Raw genomic sequence first — 16,948 nt, 5'->3', positions numbered from 1 at the left:
AAACATTTTGTAAAGACTCTAAAAATCTGTAGAGTCATGCACTAGAGGCACGTCACAAGTACGTAAACGTCAGACGTAAGTCATCAATAGTTGCTAAGCACCCAAGATGGCGACCGCGGACGAACGTTCCTTTGCTTCTGAAGGATTCCGGGACGTCACTTCCGCTAAATGGGAGTGACGGGTCAGAAGGCGGAGAGGGAAGATGGCGGCGCCGGAGGAGCGGGAGCTGAGCCAGGAGCAGACCGAAAAACTGCTGCAGTTTCAGGTATTGTTATTATGAGGAACAACGTAGGGAATATAAGCCCTAGTACCGAGCAGGTGTCAGTGGCTGAAGTTAAATGGCGAGGGCCCGGATCCAACAAAAAGTTGTCTTCATCAGCCCTGGTTTCAAAATGAAAACGAAGCTCTAGTTGCTAATAGGGAAAATGGGGCATGAGCTTCAAGGTCCCCCACCAATTGTAGGTTCATACGACACTGTGCACTTAATTTGTTATAGGATGTCACGATAGTTGGACGACAGCTGGAAAGAGGGTGAAAATCCTTGGCTTAGGAAACGTTATAAAGTTCTTGCTGAATGGTTGCTCTAGGGTTCACCTGCCGTGCTGTTAAAGGTGTGTGGGAAAGACATGGCTAATGTGTGTAGATGTTCTGTGGCCTTTCTATAAAAGGTGTAAGCTGTGCCATAGAAAGGGTTTATTATATTTCCCTGTGCTTTTCTGTAAGGGCCATGGATCCATTCCTCAAATGTCATTATATTTCCCTGTGCTTTTCTGTAAGGGCCATGGATTCATTCCTCAAATGTCATTATATTTCCCCGTGCTTCTCTGTAATGGCCATGGATTCATTCCTCAAATGTCATTATATTACCCTGTGCTTCTCTGTAATGGCCATGGATTCATTCCTCAAATGTCATTATATTTCCCTGTGCTTCTCTGTAAGGGCCATGGATTCATTCCTCAAATGTCATTATATTTCCCTGTGCTTCTCTGTAATGGCCATGGATTCATTCCTCAAATGTCATTATATTTCCCTGTGCTTCTCTGTAATGGCCATGGATTCATTCCTCAAATGTCATTATATTTCCCTGTGCTTCTCTGTAATGGCCATGGATTCATTCCTCAAATGTCATTATATTTCCCTGTGCTTCTCTGTAATGGCCATGGATCCATTCCTCAAATGTTATTATATTTCCCTGTGCTTCTCTGTAATGGCCATGGATTCTTTCCTTAAATGTCATTATATTACCCTGTGCTTCTCTGTAATGGCCATGGATTCATTCCTCAAATGTCATTATATTTCCCTGTGCTTCTCTGTAATGGCCATGGATCCATTCCTCAAATGTCATTATATTTCCCTGTGCTTCTCTGTAATGGCCATGGATTCATTCCTCAAATGTCATTATATTTCCCCGTGCTTCTCTGTAATGGCCATGGATTCATTCCTCAAGTGTCATTATATTTCCCTGTGCTGTGCTTCTCTGTAATGGCCATGGATTCATTCCTCAAATGTCATTATATTTCCCTGTGCTTCTCTGTAAGGGCCATGGATCCATTCCTCAAATGTCATATTTCCCTGTGCTTCTCTGTAAGGGCCATGGATCCATTCCTCAAATGTCATTATATTTCCCTGTGCTTCTCTGTAAGGGCCATGGATTCATTTCTTAAAATGTCATTATATTACCCTGTGCTTCTCTGTAATGGCCATGGATTCATTCCTCAAATGTCATTATATTTCCCTGTGCTTCTCTGTAATGGCCATGGATTCATTCCTCAAATGTCATTATATTTCCCTGTGCTTCTCTGTAATGGCCATGGATTCATTCCTCAAATGTCATTATATTACCCCGTGCTTCTCTGTAATGGCCATGGATTCATTCCTCAAATGTCTCTTATGGACCAGAATGTAAGACACAATATTCACTTTTCCTGACTCTTAAATCACATTCAGACAGTTACTGGTATATGCGGCACTGTATATATTTTTTGACACTATAGTAAAACTAATAAGGGAGAATAATAAGCACACATTTTCCGAGAAAGAAACTGGAGGAAACCATGTAGCTTACAGTTTGTCAGTTTTTCTGACTACAGTTTGTGATTGCAAGAACAAGTCAGCAGATGTAGATCCATACTGAGCTGTTATCACAATGTTGTTGTAGTTGACAGACATAATAACTCTCTGGTGGGCTACAAGTTGGTCAAAGCATTGCCCACTTCACATTTTATAGACAGATGCAACATTAATTTATTGTGTGATCTCCCCTCAGGGCAAGTGTATCAAATGGCTGTTATAGTGCTTTAACTTTAGGCTAATGGTATACGTTGCATGTTGTAGCTATTTTCATGAAAAAGATATGTCATTAAGCTTCAGTTTAGGACTGTTGAGAGCAGCTGTCAATTAAAAATGTAGTAGTCGGCAGTTTAAGGTGGAAGGTGTTCATTTGTGCCATAAGCGATGCAACTGCCTTTAAAACAGCCAATGAATAGGAATGTTCCAAGCTTTCGCTGCACTGTGCATATGCAGGAATCATGTCTGACAAGTGTCACACATAAGTGCCAGTGACATAGTTATATAGATTTTTAATTTCAGTAGTTATATATATGGACTGGCAAACATTCAGGTAAATGTATCTATTTTGTCATATATCCAATTTTATTGAAGGACAACTATTATAAACGTAGAAAGGTATTTTTATTTACTCCCCCCTCATTGTTTCTTGCTCATTTTTGTTGCCCACTGCTTTTAACATAAGATACACACCTCTGTGGCTTTCATAAGTGAGGGATAAGTCTTTACAAAATAAATTGTTTACAGATGTGTTAATCTTGAGCCTAAATGCCTATTAAAGTCACAGTAGTCAATAGAAGTGTATTGAATTTTCCCCAATTAGGATATAAAGATAATTGTGTCCTCTCAGTTTTGGTCATCCGTTCATAGCAGTACAAGACTGGATGGCCAGTGTATAATTAGTCTTCTTGCCAGCTGTTGAAGACCAGCATATGCCAGAATGACCCATCCCGAAACTTTGCTAGAACATACTAACAATTTTAAATTTGCTGCCAATTGCATATCACTTTTAACATCATTACATGTACATTATAGTTATGTATTTGAATCTTTTTTCACATTTTGAGAAAATAAATACTACTTTGTTTATGTTTAGGAAATACCACTTGGTACCTCATTGTTGGGGGTCACCCAGCTGTGGAGCAATGAGATTTAACTTTGAACAAAGTTCTAGCTAACAACTGCACTACATTAGGAAGTGATTCTGTCGGGTATCTAGTGAGATCAGTACTATCCCCAGGAATGAATTGCTTGTTGCAGAGGTTTCATATCCTACCTTATTAGTCATGAAACCAGTTACCCTGGGATTCATTACCTTGTTATGTAGTCCTTAATTCTTACTTAAATAACAGAGGTGTTTAATTATTTTTGAATCTTCCATGTTTAATGAAGACCTTTTGTGGGACTTAACAAGTCTTAACAAGAACTTCACCTGGTAGACTTTATGAGGCTGGTATATATGATAGCACTACCATCTGCACAGAGCTGACAGCCTTGGTGAATGTACAATATACCTTAAAGGGATGCTGTCATGATCTTTTTGGTATACTTTTTATTTCTAAATTACACTGTTTACATAGCAAATAGTTCACTCTACCATTTACAATTTTATTCTTGAACCAATAAATGTTTTTTTTTGTTTTTTTTAGTTGTAATATTGGTGTGTAGGCAGCATTTCAGTTCATTGTGCTTGAGTCTGATCTTTTTAAAGATAACCTATTGTCTGTCTTACTCCCATGTAACTGGAGTAGTCCTAAGCTGGACTTGGATTTCTTACTATTGAGTGCTATAATGATATCTACTGGGAGCTGCTTTCTTGCTCCCTTCCTGTTGTTCTGCTGATCGCCTGAACTTGCTGCTCAGCAGTAAAGTGTGACTGAAGTTTATCAAAGCAAAGGTCACATGGCTGTAGTACCCTGGGAAATGAAGAATATGGCTAGCCATGTGAAATTTCAAAGTTAAATTGAAAAAACCTGTTTTCCCATGACAGTATTCCTTTAAAGTGGACCTGTCACCAGACATAAAAAGCTGTATAATAAAAGTCCTTTTCAAATGAAACAAGATACCCAAAATCATTTTTTATTACCACATCCATATCCATTATAAAGGCATTGAAAAATCCCAGCTGACAGTCATATATTGCCTGCCCCGCCTCTATGCCTTAGGCATACAGGTGGGGCAGAGAGTTACTTTCACTTTCAATTCAGAACTTTTTAGATGTTGCTGCCCTCCTCAGACCCCCCCCTCCATCCGCACCATGTAATTATGTAACCAGTCCATGGACATGGGCATCAGGTCCCCCCATACTGGCACAGAAACAAGATTTTGGCAGGACTGCCTTAATAACCGTGTCCACAAAATGGTGCCTGGCTGCTTACTGCAATTGTGAATTCCAAGGCTGAAGAAAATAAGATTAAAATAATTTATATAGTGTAAGTAAAGTTTATTTTAGTGACAAACACAATAGAAAACAATTTGGAATTATTTCTCAAGGTGACAGGTCCCCTTTAACTAGGCAACATGCGGGAGGCAGGTTTTACACTTTTTTTTATTTCTTGCATCTCAACAGGTTGGAGTAAGCCAAAATATCTCTTCAGCCCCTGCTACTCCACTGATTCTGGCATGCTTTGCTTATTTCTTGGTACAAGAAACATATAGCCAATTAAGAAGCAGTCATAGGTGACAAAGAATATTGTTTCCTTACGATGTTCCATTTTTAAAACTTATAATGTCTCTCTAGACACTGCAAAATGGATTATATTTTTTTTAGGGATGCACCGAACCCACTCTGAAGGATTGGCCGAATCCTGAACCGAATCCTAATTAACATATGGTAATTACGATCACCTGGCACAGCGAACATTTTTTTCACCTGACCATTTAACCCTTTCTGAATGCTAATTTATGCTAATTTAGATTCGATTCGGCCAGGAACGCAGATTCGACCAAAACTGAATCCTTAAAAAAAAAGCTGGGATTCGGTGCATCCCTAATTTTTTTTTTTCTAGAATGGAATGGATTTCCATTCCCATTAGGAAATAATTGCAATAGCACTGGAAACAGTTAAAACTTGTGTAGCAGGTTTTCCTAGAAGGAATAAAATTGAATAGGACCGGCCAGCTCACTGCTTAATAAATAGCAGCAACATGAAAGTGTTTGTATGATGTACATTTGGCTCAGAGTTATTGTGCCACCAGTTAATTCACTAGCAAACACAGTTATCACTCAGAACCGGGTCTGACTGCAATTAGAGTTTGTGAAAGGTCTTTTTCTTCCTTTAAGACAGGATGCATAGGAGGCAGTATTGGATATTTTTTCTAACATCTCTGGGTCAGCTAGACATTAGGTTGGATCTAATTGAGCAAAAGGTTGGAATTGTGGAACTTGCGTATTTGCCTCATCTGCTGTGTAACTTTCTGTGGGAACAGGCTCCCTGGTCTGATAAAACCAAAACTGAACTTTTTGGACACTATGGGGCTGATTTACTAACCCACGAATCCGACCCGAATTGGAAAAGTTCCGACTTGAAAACGAACATTTTGCGACTTTTTCGTATGTTTTGCGATTTTTTCGGATTCCAATACGATTTTTGCGTAAAAACGCGAGTTTTTCGTATCCATTACGAAAGTTGCGTAAAAAGTTGCGCATTTTTCGTAGCGTTAAAACTTACGCGAAAAGTTGCGCATTTTTCGCATAAGTTTTAACGCTACGAAAAATGCGCAACTTTTTACGCAACTTTCGTAATGGATACGAAAACTCGCGTTTTTACGCAAAAATCGTATTGGTAACGAAAAATTCGTAAAGAATCCGAAAAAATCGCAAAACATACGAAAAAATCGCAAAATACCGATCATTACGAAAAAAACGCAATCGGACTCCATTCGACCCGTTCGTGGGTAAGTAAATCAGCCCCTTTGTGTGGTTAAAAGCCAACACTGCTCATCACCTTGAGAATACTGTCCATATGGTGAAGCACAGTGGTGTTACCATTATGTTGTTTGTTAGTCCCTGCCAATAATGAACATCCAAACTGGCTAGGATTGTGATCAAAGTGGATGGAGCGAAATACATGGCACTTACTTAGAAAAGCCTGCTTCACCGTTTCAGAGGCCTGACACTGGGCAGAGACAGCTGGCAGCACCTCCGTCCAGCTTAAAAATTACTTTTCACAAACACCCAATTCAACCTTACAGAACTTAGGCAAATTTGGCAAGAATGGATAGCAATTGCATGAACCAGATGTGTAAAGCAGAAACCAATTAGAAATGAGGGCCCCTGACTAAGCTGTTTAGGTGTAAAATGTTGTGCTTAGAAACTGCAAAATAGGGGCATTTTAAGAATATATTTTGGAGTGCTGTCACCTGGAACATCAATGATGGGCGCCCAAAGGTCAAATATTAAGCAGGCAAAGTGTGGATGCCAGGGTTTATGTACTGTATTTTCTCGACCCTCTGTTTCCTCAGTATATGACTTATTTCATTAATGTGGCCTATATTCATTTATCCTTTTTGTAGCGATTATCACTTTCACAGGATTGTGTGAATAGCTTAAGGCCGAAAGGCCATGGTTATTAAGATCCCGTATATTGCCTCAAGTGATCTGCTGTATTTTCCTGCCAAAAATTTAAATTTTATTTGTATACCACGTTGATGGATTCCAGCACAAAATGCCTCATTTTATGGACTTGGCATGTGCCTACCTCTAACTTCTGCCAGTGCGCTTTAATTGGAAGCAGAAGTCTGTGGATGCACACAAACCTCACTTTCCAGTTTTGTCAGAGTGCCAGTGCAGAGGAGATTTTTGTTCCAAGAATCTGGAATGGTTTATATACATTTCCCCAGGGCTGTATACTCCGTATGTTATTCCTGCAGAATTTGCTGTGCCTGTGGTATATACATTGCCTTGCATTAGAAATGTACAGCCATTGCCTTCTGTCCCATGAGCAATATATCTCTAGTCACAATATACATAGACTTTTTTAAGAAGCTGTAGAGATGTATGTTGCAGGCAAGATGACTTTTGGCTATGTATTTCCTGTACATGTGATTTAATTGCTTCTTGCTAACAGCAGCAGTCCTGTTTTACTTTATGGCAAAGAGTCTAGACAAAACACCTGCTTCAGAAGTCATGGAGCAGGATCAGTTACTTATTTATCTGATAGACTCATCTGCATTTACTGCAGTGTTGACTGTCTTTGGGGTAATGGCAACCAGTAAGATTTGCTGCCCGCCGTTAAATCTACACTACTTCAGATGACAAATCTCCCAGTATTGCCTTTCCTTTCACTAACATGAGAATTTCTGCAAGTAAATTACATTACTCTAGGTGATTCGGCTTAATCATTGGAAAATGCCTTCCTTTGTATTTTCCTGTAATTAAAAGGAGATGGAAAGGTACAATCACTGAGGGGGGTGATTGACACCTCCAAGTGATTTTAATTACTCACCCGCTACCCAGGGCATGTGCTCCTGTTAGAAGAAAACTGCACCAGCCTGGGGTACCTGGGAGCGAGTGATTCTCTTCCTTCTGTCTTCTTTCTTCATCATGCTGGGGCCAACACATGTGCAGTAAAGTGAAAAAGCCAACTTTTTTTTTTGAAGTTCGGCTTTGTACTCTACTACATGTGCACAAGCCACAAAAAGAAGCGAAGAAGTGATTATAATCACTGGGTGTTGCCTAACATTTTGGCACCCCCCATGATTGTACCTTTCCTTTTCCTTTGAGACAATAACAAATCCTCAATATTTTTTTTTTTTTTTTTTTTAATATGTGTCTGTATTTAACATTTATTTATATAGTGTATTATTATGCCTCCTACAGGACTTGACAGGTATCGAATCAATGGACCAATGTCGCCAAACTCTGCAGCAGCACAACTGGAATATAGAGGTATGTACCTGAACCAGCAGGGAAGGATCCAGATAATTATTGATTAACCAGCAGCCTGAAGAGTTTGGTTTTTGCAATATGACTAACTGTGTGTGTGTGGTCAAATCACGTACCTTTACCTTTCTCTGTTAACTAGTGCAACAGCAGGTCTGAGCATACAAATACTGCCTGATACAATGATGAAGGGCATACAGAGTACACTGTTCTCTGATGATCTCTTTTTCCTGTAGGCTGCTGTCCAAGACAGGTTAAATGAACAGGAGGGTGTCCCCAGCGTCTTTAACACCACTCCCAATCGACCTCTGCAAGTGAATACTGCGGACCATAGAGTATACAGCTATGTGGTGTCTCGGCCACAACCAAGGGTAGGTTGAGATTTGTAATAGCAGTGTTTGATAGAACTTCATTGTATGCAGCCATCTAATATTGTCTTTTTGTCACAGGGGCTTTTAGGATGGGGTTACTACCTAATTATGCTTCCATTCCGCATCACATACTATACACTACTTGATATATTTAGGTAAGCATTTAACTTTTGGTTGTGAATGTATAGTATAGGTCATTGACATCAGAATGACTTCAGCATTCCTTTTATCTCCTCTATTAGGTTTGCTGTTCGTTTTATAAGGCCCGACCCTCGCAGCCGTGTCACTGATCCAGTAGGGGATGTGGTCTCCTTTATACAACTATTTGAAGAGAAATATGGCAGAATACATCCTGTGTTTTACCAGGGTACATACAGCCAGGTAAAACTTTCACATCAAACACTTAAAGGAACAAAAGCGGTCTTTAAGAAAAAAAAAGAAAAAATCTTTCTCTATGTTTTACTTGGCATTGGGAACCTGATTTTTAATGCCAATGCCAGAATCAAGTAAAAATAAAAGATAGGATAAGAAACTTTGCAAATGCCTACAGTTTCTCTTTTATAATGCATAATGTAATATACTAGGGGTAGATAGGTAAAACCTAGGGTTATGCATGGGCAGCATGCTAGTTTTACCATGCTAGTTTACATTTGAGGTGGTTATAAATAACACACTTTGCAGCTTTAGGTATGACTCATAGTGTCACATTCAATAAGTGCAGTTAGCTATAGTGACCAACAAGCAATTTATTTTGATCAGTCCTCTACTATACAAGCTCTAAAATGAAATTGAAGATTTGATGGGATGCTTGGGCAACTGCACTGGGAGAGTTTGCAGAAGGGCAACATGCTTTGCACTCTATCTTGCAGGATCCCATCAAGAAACGTGCAAATCTCAGCCTATTGGCTACAGTGAACATCCGTTCTTGTGTAAATAACTTACGCCGTAAGATTTTGACCCATATCTTTTTGGCAGGCATTGAATGATGCAAAACAGGAGCTGCGCTTCTTGTTAGTTTATCTGCATGGGGAAGATCACCAGGACTCTGACGATTTCTGCAGGTAAGTGTTTCATCTCTTCATGTCTTGGAATAATAGTTTTTTTGAGTACAGTAGATCAGTGGTTTGTACCATTTTTTTGTTTAGGAATACCCTCTGCATTCCCGAGGTCACCAATTTCCTTAACAGCAGAATGTTGTTTTGGGCATGTTCCACAAACAAGCCAGAAGGATTCAGGGGTGAGACAACTCGCCATACTTCTATCCTACCACTTTTTGTCTGTCATATTAGCCCCTTACTATAAGTTTATTCTCTTGTGTTAGTTTCCCAGGCCCTGCGCGAGAACACCTACCCTTTCTTGGCTATGATCATGCTCAAGGATCGCAGGATGACAGTAGTGGGGAGACTGGAGGGTCTGATTCAGCCACAGGACCTTATTAACCAGCTGACATTTATTGTTGAAGCCAACCAGACCTATTTAGTATCGGAGAGACTAGAGAGGTGAGTGCACTCCATATAAAAACTATAAACGCAATTATGCATAGTAGCATAAATAGAGCTACTTTTACTTTCAAGTGAATGCTAAAGTATTTAACCTAAGGGCTGTATTAACAGACCCTTTGGTCCATTTTAGCTGCTTTCATGACAGACTTTTTCTTTCAAATATGAAATCCACTGCATGCGTAAGGGAAGAGTCGCAGCGAAGCCTTGTTTTTTCCTAGCACCTGCCTCATATAGATATGACTGCTCCATAATTTAATAATGTCTGTCCCCCCAGTTTCTGAACATTAGAAGCAGGGGGTGAGTGAAAGACAGGCCACATGTGTAATGGAAAACATATATACCCTGGGTTTGTGGAATCATATCTCTGTATTTAACCAGGGGCTTCTTTGGGGGGTTAGTGATTTGAAATGCAGTTTTTGTTGCACCTGCTATTAGACCTAAAAAAGTTTTGTGTGTGCATTTGTGTCTCCCTTTTTTTCCCCTCGTTAAAACCAAGTAAAAACAGTAGTTGACCTCAGCCTGCATACTCCAAACCCCACAACTCTTTGCACCCGTGATTTCAATAAGGAAAGGAACAGTGCAATGGATTGTGTTTTATGTAGTTCCTACATGCTATCTGTAAGCTGTGGAGAAGTTGTTACATAAAAGTTTTACTTTTGCAGCTGGATTTCAGCATATTCATTCATTCATACTTTTTGAAGGAACAGATTACAGCAATAGATATATTAGGGGTTTCTGTGTTGCTCACTATTCCCCTTGATGTTGCTCCCAGTGGCCTCAATGCAGGTGCACATTTTTACATTTCTGGTCTGGAAGACCGTTTTAGAAGCAGAACTGCCTGTAGGCTAGCAGTCCACATGGGCTACCAAATAGCCCCCAAAGAACTTTTTTCATTCTTGTGTTGCTCACAAACACTTTTTACATCTGAGTGTGGCTCACAAGTAAAAAAGGTTGGGGATCCCTGTTGTAGAGAGTGCTATTCTGAAACAATTTGCAATTGGTTTTCATTTTGATTTATTTAGCTTTTTCAGTTATTTATCTGTTTGTTCAGCAACTTTCCAGTTTAGAATTTTAGCAGCTATATGGTTGTTATGGTCCAAATTACCCTAGCAACCAGGTAGTAGTTTGAATAAGAACCTGGAATATGAATAGGACTGCAACTGAATAGAAAAGTAAGTAATAAAAGTAGCAAAACAATGAAATTGTAGCCTCACAGAGCAACAGTTTTTGGCTGCTGCGACCAGTAACTCCCATTCAAAAGCTGAAAAGAGTCAGAAGAGGAAAGCAAATAGTAAATAAAACACAGATAAAAAGTTCTATGGCCATTCTATAACATACTAAAAGTTAACTTAAAGGTGACACACCCCTTTAACTTATTGTTCTTTTTGCAGAGAGGAGCGAAACCAGACTCAGGTGCTGAGGCAGCAGCAAGATGAGGCGTATCTGGCATCTCTGCGTGCTGACCAAGAAAAAGAACGCAAGAAGAAAGAGAAACAGGAGCAGAAGAGAAGAGAAGAGGAAGAGGCACAACTCAAACAGATGTTAGAAGAGAGGAAGAAAAGGGTAAAGAATTTTACTCCCTGAGTAGCTAGCTTATACAGTTATAACAGCACTCAGGAAAATGGATCAAGGAAGGTGCTTTCAATCTATAGTTGCAGCCTGCTAGTTGTCACTACAACTTATAGAATCACCATGATTGCCGTGTTGGAAGTTAGCAACAGCTAAAGAGCCCAAGGTTAAAGATTGCTGCTTTGTTAGGATAGAACATTTTGAACCATTTGAAAACTTCCTTATCCGTTATAATTCAGACATTTTAAGCTATAGATCAGTGATCCCCAACCAGTGGCTCACAAGCAACATGTTGCTTACCGCCCCCTTTTATGTTGCTTCCAATGGCCTCAAAGTAGGTGCCCATTTTTAAGTTTTTGCTTGGAGGCAAGTTTTGGAAGCACATAGACACAGTTTTACTCAAAGCAGAGCATCTTGCAGGGTATCACTCCACATGGGGCTGCCAAATAGTCAATCACAGTCCAATCACAGAACTTTTTTCATGCTTGTGTAGCTCACCAGCACTCTTTTACATCTGCATGTGGCTCTTGGATCTTGGATATAGATCCAAGTTATATCATGCCTAAATTAACAGAACTTCCAGCTCATTTTGATTTTTTTTTTTGGCATTGCCATCCCAAGATCCAACATAAATGCACTATATTTTAAATGCAAAGCATTAAGAACCTCTTTGGACAGTCAACCTCAGGAGAACAACTGTTAAACTACTATTAAAGGAATAATATCCAATTAAGGTTTTTTTTCCTTTAGATTTGAGTTAATATTCATTTACGTACTTTTAATCCAACATGCAGAGAAATCTACTGGCTAAAATCCTTGTAAAATGGCAATGCTGCCCACTTAGTTGGGCCTGCTGTAGCCCTGACCGTGTAGAGATTTGGGGGTAAAGTTGCCGTGCCCACAGGGTTTGTATCCTGTGAATGGCACTTCTTTCAGTAATTCTTTAAAGTTTAGCTGTATTTTATTTTATATATTGCTCTGTTTTCTTTATGTATGTGATGTTCTCTATTAACTGCCAGTATTTTATCTCCTCTAATAGAATCTGGAAGAAGAAAAAGAGCGCAAGTCTGAGTGTCTCCCTGCCGAGCCAGTTCCAGATCATCCAGATAACGTGAAAATTATTTTTAAGATGCCAAATGGTACCAGGGTAGAGCGGCGGTTCCTCTTCACCCAGTCCCTGTCAGTAAGTGCCCACTTCTGCATCTATACAACATGTTTGGCTACCACCTTTTTTCCATATTATTTGGCATACCTAAGTTACTGGCTGCACTATAGCTTTGACAGTTTGGGTCAGGGGACTGACAAATTGATAAGAAGGACAGGCTATTCTATTTAAAATTGTAGTCAGAATTCACACTTGAGTACTGTAGGTCCATGCTTACAGGGATTTATCTAAAATGCCTCATCAGGACTTTCCAACTGGTTGTCACTGAGCAGCTTTCTGTATAACCCAGTAGTTAAGTTTGTATGTCCCTATCTTTTTACTATAACTAGCACAATGGGCATATACTGGATATTAGAAATAGTTAGCCAGTGCTGGCTTGTATATTACTCAAACCAAAATGTGCAAATGCATTTATCATTCTCTTGATACCTCTGTGGCTGTCAGATCTATGTGAATGTTAGACCCTTAAACTGGCAGTGCATGCCCAGATTTGGTCTGGCAGTTTGGCATAGTTCAGCCATACTGTCCAACCATCAGAGCAGGTATAGCAAGTTGACGAGTGGGGTAGTTAAGACAGAAAAACCTGCAATCCTGGTGGACTGAGGATTCTCTGCTACAGAAGTTTCCTTTACAGTTCTTCCCTTCTAGCTGTTCTGAACATTCAGTCAGTTGGCCTAAATTAGAAATCGCCAACATTTTTTACTTGTGAGCCCCCTTAGATGTAAAAAGTGTTGCTGAGCCACACAAACATAAAAAATGTTCAAATAAGGACTGTGATTGGCTATTTGGCAGCCCTATGTGGACTGCAAGAGGCTCTGCTGTGAGTAAAACTGTGTCTCTGTGCTTCCAAAACTTGCATCCAAGCCAGAAATGTAAAAATGGGCACCTACTTTAAGGCCACTGGGAGCAACATCAAAGAGGTTGGTGAGCAACATGTTGCTCACAAGCCACTTGTTGGGGACTACTGACCTAAATGAACAGTACAATAATTATTTGGAGTACTATACAGGTTCAGAAGGTGTATGACCACCTCAAGTTCAAAGCATCTCTGCTATGTGTCCACGCACAGTCATTTTAGCTTACTTAAACCTTTCCCTCTCTCTAATTTCAGGTTATCCATGACTTCTTGTTCTCTCTGAAAGAGACTCCTGAAAAGTTCCAGATAGTAACAAATTTTCCCCGCCGGGTGCTGCCGTGCCTACCCAGTGAGGAAATCCCTGTGCCTCCAACTCTGCAGGAGGCTGGACTGAGTCAATCGCAACTGCTTTTTGTACAGGATCTGACAGACGATTGAGAAAAAAAAGTATATATATTTTTCTTCCCTAAGGAATGAGGGGAACAAGAAAAAAAAATCTAAAAAAAAAAAACAAAAACAAAAAACAAAAATAAAACTAGAAAAGCAAGTAGGGATGAATGAGAGATTGCCTATTCTCATAACATAATTTTTTTCTTTTTAATAACTGCTGCTACTGACTTTGGATCCAAGCGCCCTTGCTCAAGCAAGAAAGGGGAGGCAGCGCGTAGCAGTGAATTGTTTTCCCCATTGGAAGGGGACAAAGGCCAAGAGACCATGAACATGAAGGTGTTCTAGGAGAATTTACAGAGCTCAAATTGGTATTTTTTAAAGTTACATGAATAAATGATCTGTGGGAGGCGCCTGCAGAGCATCATCGCCTTGCATTCCCTTAACCTGGGAGAAGGAAGAACCATCTCTGCGGAGGAAACATCCACGCAAGTGTCTAACCGTTGTTAGGGTGGATAGTTGGAAGTGTGTTTTTTTTTTTTTTCTGTTGAGGAACAAGAGGAAACGGCTTTCCTAACTCTGTATAAAGCATTTTTTAATTTACATTATTTTTTTTCATGCTTTATAAAATAAAAGAAAAAAAAAGACCAAAGGAGAGAGATTGGGAGCAGCCATTGCTCTGGCTTGAATGGCACTGAAGCAGATTCTGTCTGTAGAGGGGTGCACGTGTGTGTGAGATGGATCTTGCATTTGATAGGGGCACGAGTAAGGCCCCACAGTGTAATAAAGGCAATATCTAGTGACTGATCTCCCTGCTTTTTAGATGCCTTCTCTTGTCACTAGTATTCTCTATGACCAGACTGACTTATATTCCAGATAATTTATTCCAAATATAAATTAAAAACATTTTAGAATTTTGCTGTGTGTTAAATGTTAATGTTGGATGCCTGTGATAGTAGGGATGACCACACGTTACTGTGAAAACGTTTCTTTTCTTCTGCGCATGTTGCAGTTCAGTCAATTAAAAAAAACATTTCCCCCAATTTTTTTATTTAATGATGCAAAAATTATTATTTTTTTTAAAGTGACCAATGTACCTGCTAAGGCAATGTGTTTAGCATTTCCCAGCAGGAAATGTCAGCTGCAAGTGTCAGCTTAGTCTGAGCCATTAGGCCTCATTTACTATCGGAAGTATGAAGTACACTCTAATGTTACTCATTTAACATGTAAGATGTCAGCCTTAACCTGCCATTAATTCTGGGCTCCATTAGTGGTTCTTTTCAATAGCTGTAACTTGCAGTAAATCTTAAGCATTTCAGATGAGGTTCATTACAACACAAAATCTAGCTGCAATTTACAAAGATAGACACTTTTTTGCATCCATAGCATGGCACTGTGTGTAAATTGCAGTGGAGGCGGCTTAGTGTGCACCTGAAATTATGCTGGGGGGAAATGCTGCATTATGGGTAAAAAAAAATAGCAATTTGCATTTAAAAATCACACTGCAGTCATAAGTGAGGTTAATTTTCTTCATTGTGAAATCTAGTGTTCTCAATACACACAAAGAATAAGCTTTATGGCATATACTGAGAGAAAATATAAGTAGTGCAAGCAAGGAACTAGATTGTTAAAGGAGAACTAAAGAAGTAGGGCAGAAATGTTGTACATTATGTTTTGGGCTTCTGTACCAGCCCAATGCAACCTCAGCCCTTTAGCAGGGAAGATCTGTGCCCCAGCACCTCCCAATGTTGTTTTCTGCTGCTCTAAGTTACTGAGCTTAGGGGCCGACTCAAAATATACTGCATAAATAGAGTATAAATGTAACAGTAAAAAGCTGATTAGTAATTCATTCAGATTCACATTACATGACAGATCTAAAACCAGTGCACATTGCATCAGCTTATATGAAAGACGACAAGACAGATAATTTCAACGACCCCCTCAGCTTCTCTGAGCTCATATATCATACTTTAAGCCAGTGCAGTCAGTTTATAATATAAAATATGGCATTTCTAGGCATATTCATTTTTAGGGTTTAGTTCTCCTTTAAAGAAACAGCTCCCTAGAAAAAATTGTTTAGTTTACACCCACCTCCATGGCATCCTTGTAGCTGGTAGTTAATTCAAATACCGATTTAAATACAAAGTCTATGTGGTTAAAATGTTTTTCCCAGCATGATTCAGTGAGAAATTTGCAATAAATTACTTTTACGTTGAGGAAGGACACTGAAACCCATTTAAACACATAGGGAAATGTGAGTGTATGTTTATAGCTGTTATGTAATTAGTTCTGCCTGTGGGCTCCTACAGTCCCTCCCAAGCTTCTCATCACAATGGAGTTGTAAGGGATGTACAGAAATTGATCAGGCACTCCACTGAAAATGGTCAATCCCAAGGCAAGCAAGGTAGTTGTTAAACGGCAGGGGGTCCCCTTTATTAGCCATACTGTATATACTGCCATTAGTACAGAGATGAAAAATGTGTGGTTCTCAGGCTGTTGCTGGATGCTAGGACATGCATTTGTACTCAAAGCCAGAGACCCATACACTGAGGAATGATTTACAGCTTTACGCACTAGAACATTTCTCTCTGGCTAGAGAATATCTTTATAGACAGTATTACGCTATCATCAGCCTGAAGTTTGGTGCTACTTAGCCTTCTTGTAATCGACCATTCCAGGATATAAAGAATAAAAACTAACAATACTAATAAAATTGTAAGCTCAAGAGCAATAGTTTTATCCCTGCCCCATCTGAAAGCTGGGAAGATGTACAAGAGGAATAATTAAAAAACAATAAAATAATGAAGACCAACTGCAGTTGCTAGGAATAGGACATTCTGTAACATACTAACTTAAAGGTGAACCACCCCTTTAAGGCAGGTTAGAGAATTGAAAGGGGCTAAGGCTAATGCCACAATCTACCAAACTAATTGTAGGGGTATGCTATAGACCCCCTAATGTAAGCGAAGAGGAGGAGGCCCAGCTCCTGTTGCAAATAGAAAAGGCTGCTAGTTTGGGGCAAGTGATAATAATGGGGGATTTTAATTACCGTATTTTCCGGCGTATAAGACGACTTTCTAACCCAGAAAAATTAGTGCCAAAGTCGGGGGTCGTCTTATACACTGGGTACTCACCTGCACCTGGCTTC

General features: G+C 39.6%; 1 protein-coding gene across 1 annotated transcript; it reads left to right on the top strand.

Annotated features, from left to right (window-relative positions):
* Nucleotides 1-183: 183 nt before the first annotated feature.
* On the top strand, nucleotides 184-14,841 carry faf2 (Fas associated factor family member 2). The gene is given in 11 exon segments (NM_001045770.1): nucleotides 184-265; nucleotides 7,888-7,956; nucleotides 8,187-8,321; nucleotides 8,400-8,476; nucleotides 8,564-8,702; nucleotides 9,297-9,382; nucleotides 9,467-9,558; nucleotides 9,643-9,820; nucleotides 11,215-11,386; nucleotides 12,432-12,575; nucleotides 13,669-14,841. Coding segments are annotated over 11 exon segments (1,338 nt in total). The 5' UTR covers nucleotides 184-202; the 3' UTR covers nucleotides 13,852-14,841.
* The last annotated feature ends 2,107 nt before the right edge of the window (nucleotides 14,842-16,948 follow it).

This window comes from Xenopus tropicalis, chromosome 3, assembly GCF_000004195.4.
Source record: "Xenopus tropicalis strain Nigerian chromosome 3, UCB_Xtro_10.0, whole genome shotgun sequence".
Classification (NCBI taxonomy): domain Eukaryota; kingdom Metazoa; phylum Chordata; class Amphibia; order Anura; family Pipidae; genus Xenopus; species Xenopus tropicalis.
Note: the sequence above shows the minus strand (reverse complement) of the source record. Positions and strands in the feature narration are given on the sequence as shown.